At 30.8% G+C, this 2319-nt stretch overlaps 1 protein-coding gene across 1 annotated transcript; it reads left to right on the top strand.

Moving 5' to 3' along the window:
- Positions 1–452: 452 nt before the first annotated feature.
- LOC133815481 (uncharacterized) lies at positions 453–1076 on the top strand. Its single transcript, XM_062248319.1, has one exon. The coding sequence runs from the start codon at positions 453–455 to the stop codon at positions 1074–1076; it is 624 nt and encodes a 207-aa protein (XP_062104303.1).
- The last annotated feature ends 1243 nt before the right edge of the window (positions 1077–2319 follow it).

The following is a 2319-nucleotide window of genomic DNA, read 5'->3' as shown; positions in this document are numbered from 1 at the left end:
AGTCAATCGTTCACCATCAAAACTCTTCGAGCAATCTCCGTTGTGAGGGTGAGTGGGTGACTAACCTAGATTTTAATTTTTACGTGACCATATATGCGTTATTATAAATTGAGATTGTATTTCTTATTTGAAAAGTCAATTTCTTTGTTATTGTCTAGAGTTACCAATTTAATAAATTGGGTAGTTTATATCTAAATTTTGGGATTCAGATGTATGTGGTATATATTTTATTGCTTGTTAGTGACTAATTTTAGTTTCTCTATAATTATGTGTATCATATATGGCTTAAGATTTTATGCTTACGTTAGTTTAGATTTTGAAAGCAGTTAGAGTTCGATTAATAAAGCCTTAAATCCACATAAGATTTTGTTTTTGTCTCTTTTTAATTCTGTTATTAGGGCTATATTTGATCGAACGAATTAATTAATGGTCATATGTTCTGTAGGTTTAAGATGAATTCTAATAAGGAAGAAGAAGACATGAACCCTAATAATGTAGTGCCACCAAAGCCCCAGTTTAGAGCCTTGAGGGCTCAAGAGATGTCCGATGGGAAAGTTGAATTTCGGATGGTATACGTTCCTCGCCATCGATACGCGCCTCTGAAGAAAGCATGGGTGGAGATCTACACACCAATCTACGAAGAGATGAAGGTTGACATATGCATGAATTTGAGGGCTCAAAAGGTGGAATTGAAGACAAGAACAGACACACCCTACATTACCAATTTACAGAAATGTGCAGATTTCGTCCAAGCCTTCGTGCTGGGTTTCGATGCCATCGACGCCATTGCTCTCTTGCGTTTGGATGAGCTCTACGTTGAGTCTTTTGAGATCAAGGATGTTAGGAGACTCAGTGGACCGCAGCAGTTGTCTCGTGCGATCGGTAGACTCGCCGGCAAAGGAGGTAAGAACAAGTTTGAGATTGAAAATTATACCAAGACAAGGATTGTCGTTGCTGATCAAAAGATTCACATTTTGGGCTCATTTGCTAATATTAAGATTGCCAGATCTTCACTTTGTCGCTCTATTTTGGCCTCGCCTGCAGCCAAGATAAGGGCTAAGTTGAGAGCTCTCTAGATTGGCTGAGGTTTTGATTCTTACAATTGTTTTTTTTAGTTAATGATTTAGAGTTAAATAAGTAGGTGTTGCAATCTATGAAGAGAAGTAGATGAGTAGTTGAATAGGGAGTACTTGTAGCTAGATTTACTTAAAAGTAAGAGTTATTAATTAGTTAATTACATTTTTAATGTGCTAAAGTATACTTCTTTTTAGTCATAAAATATTAATTAATAATTGAATCTTTATGAAAAATACTTAATTTGCAAAGTTCAATCATATTATGTTTAACAAATATAATTTTTGCCTCTTAAACTTTTTGCCTTAATTTTAAATTCTCTGAACTATTATGATTATCTTATTGTGCCTCTGAATTTTTTTGCATTGTTTTAAATTTCCCTGAAATATTATCATTATCTTATTGTGCCCCTTAGGTTTGTTTTTCATCTTCCATGCCTAACAAAGTGATGATTTGTCACGTGGAATTAACACATCACTGGCACGTATATAAATAAAATTTTAAAAAATAATTGAAAAAATATAAAATTTATTTCAAAAGATTAAAAAAAAGTAAAAAATAACTTAAAAATTATAAAATCTAATTTTTTTTTTTACTTTTTTTTCTTTTTTCTTTCTTCTCCTCTATTTAAAAATTATAATTTATTTTTAATATTTAAAATTAAATAAGTAAAATAGAAAAAAGAAAAGAAAAAAATATATATTTTAATCGGAAAAGATATTTAATAACAAATCTATTTTACTAAAAAATTATTAAAGATCTTTTCACGTTATATTTTATATTTTTTAGAAACGATGTAATATTCAAAAAAAATTAATTGGATAATAAATAACATGATTATTAAAATGTACAATGTTATTTAAGTAGAAAGTTGTTATCTACGTGAAGAATTACTTTGAGACACATTTTCAAATAGTGATTGCTTCAATAACATATAATATATTAAATCTATAACTGGTTAAAACCAACTTAAATGAAATAATTGAGCTCGACAAATTGGGTAAGAAGGATTTCGACGAAGCCAGTTAACAATACTGTCGACATGAAACAAATGTAAACATTGTGGCATATGTGCATATAGCTCGTTCCCACTTCAAATTCCTCCAAACACACAGGACAGCTCTGCCTTATCTGTTCATCACCTTCTGCAACTATGAAAGTAATAAGAATCAAATCCACAATCTCCATATTATTCCAATATGGAAACCAATCCTCAACTGCCATGTATGTCTCACAGTTCTATCT

Source organism: Humulus lupulus, chromosome 2 (assembly GCF_963169125.1).
Source record: "Humulus lupulus chromosome 2, drHumLupu1.1, whole genome shotgun sequence".
NCBI lineage: Eukaryota > Viridiplantae > Streptophyta > Magnoliopsida > Rosales > Cannabaceae > Humulus > Humulus lupulus.
The sequence above is the reverse complement of the archived record's forward strand: the minus strand, read 5'-3'. Positions and strand labels throughout refer to the sequence as shown.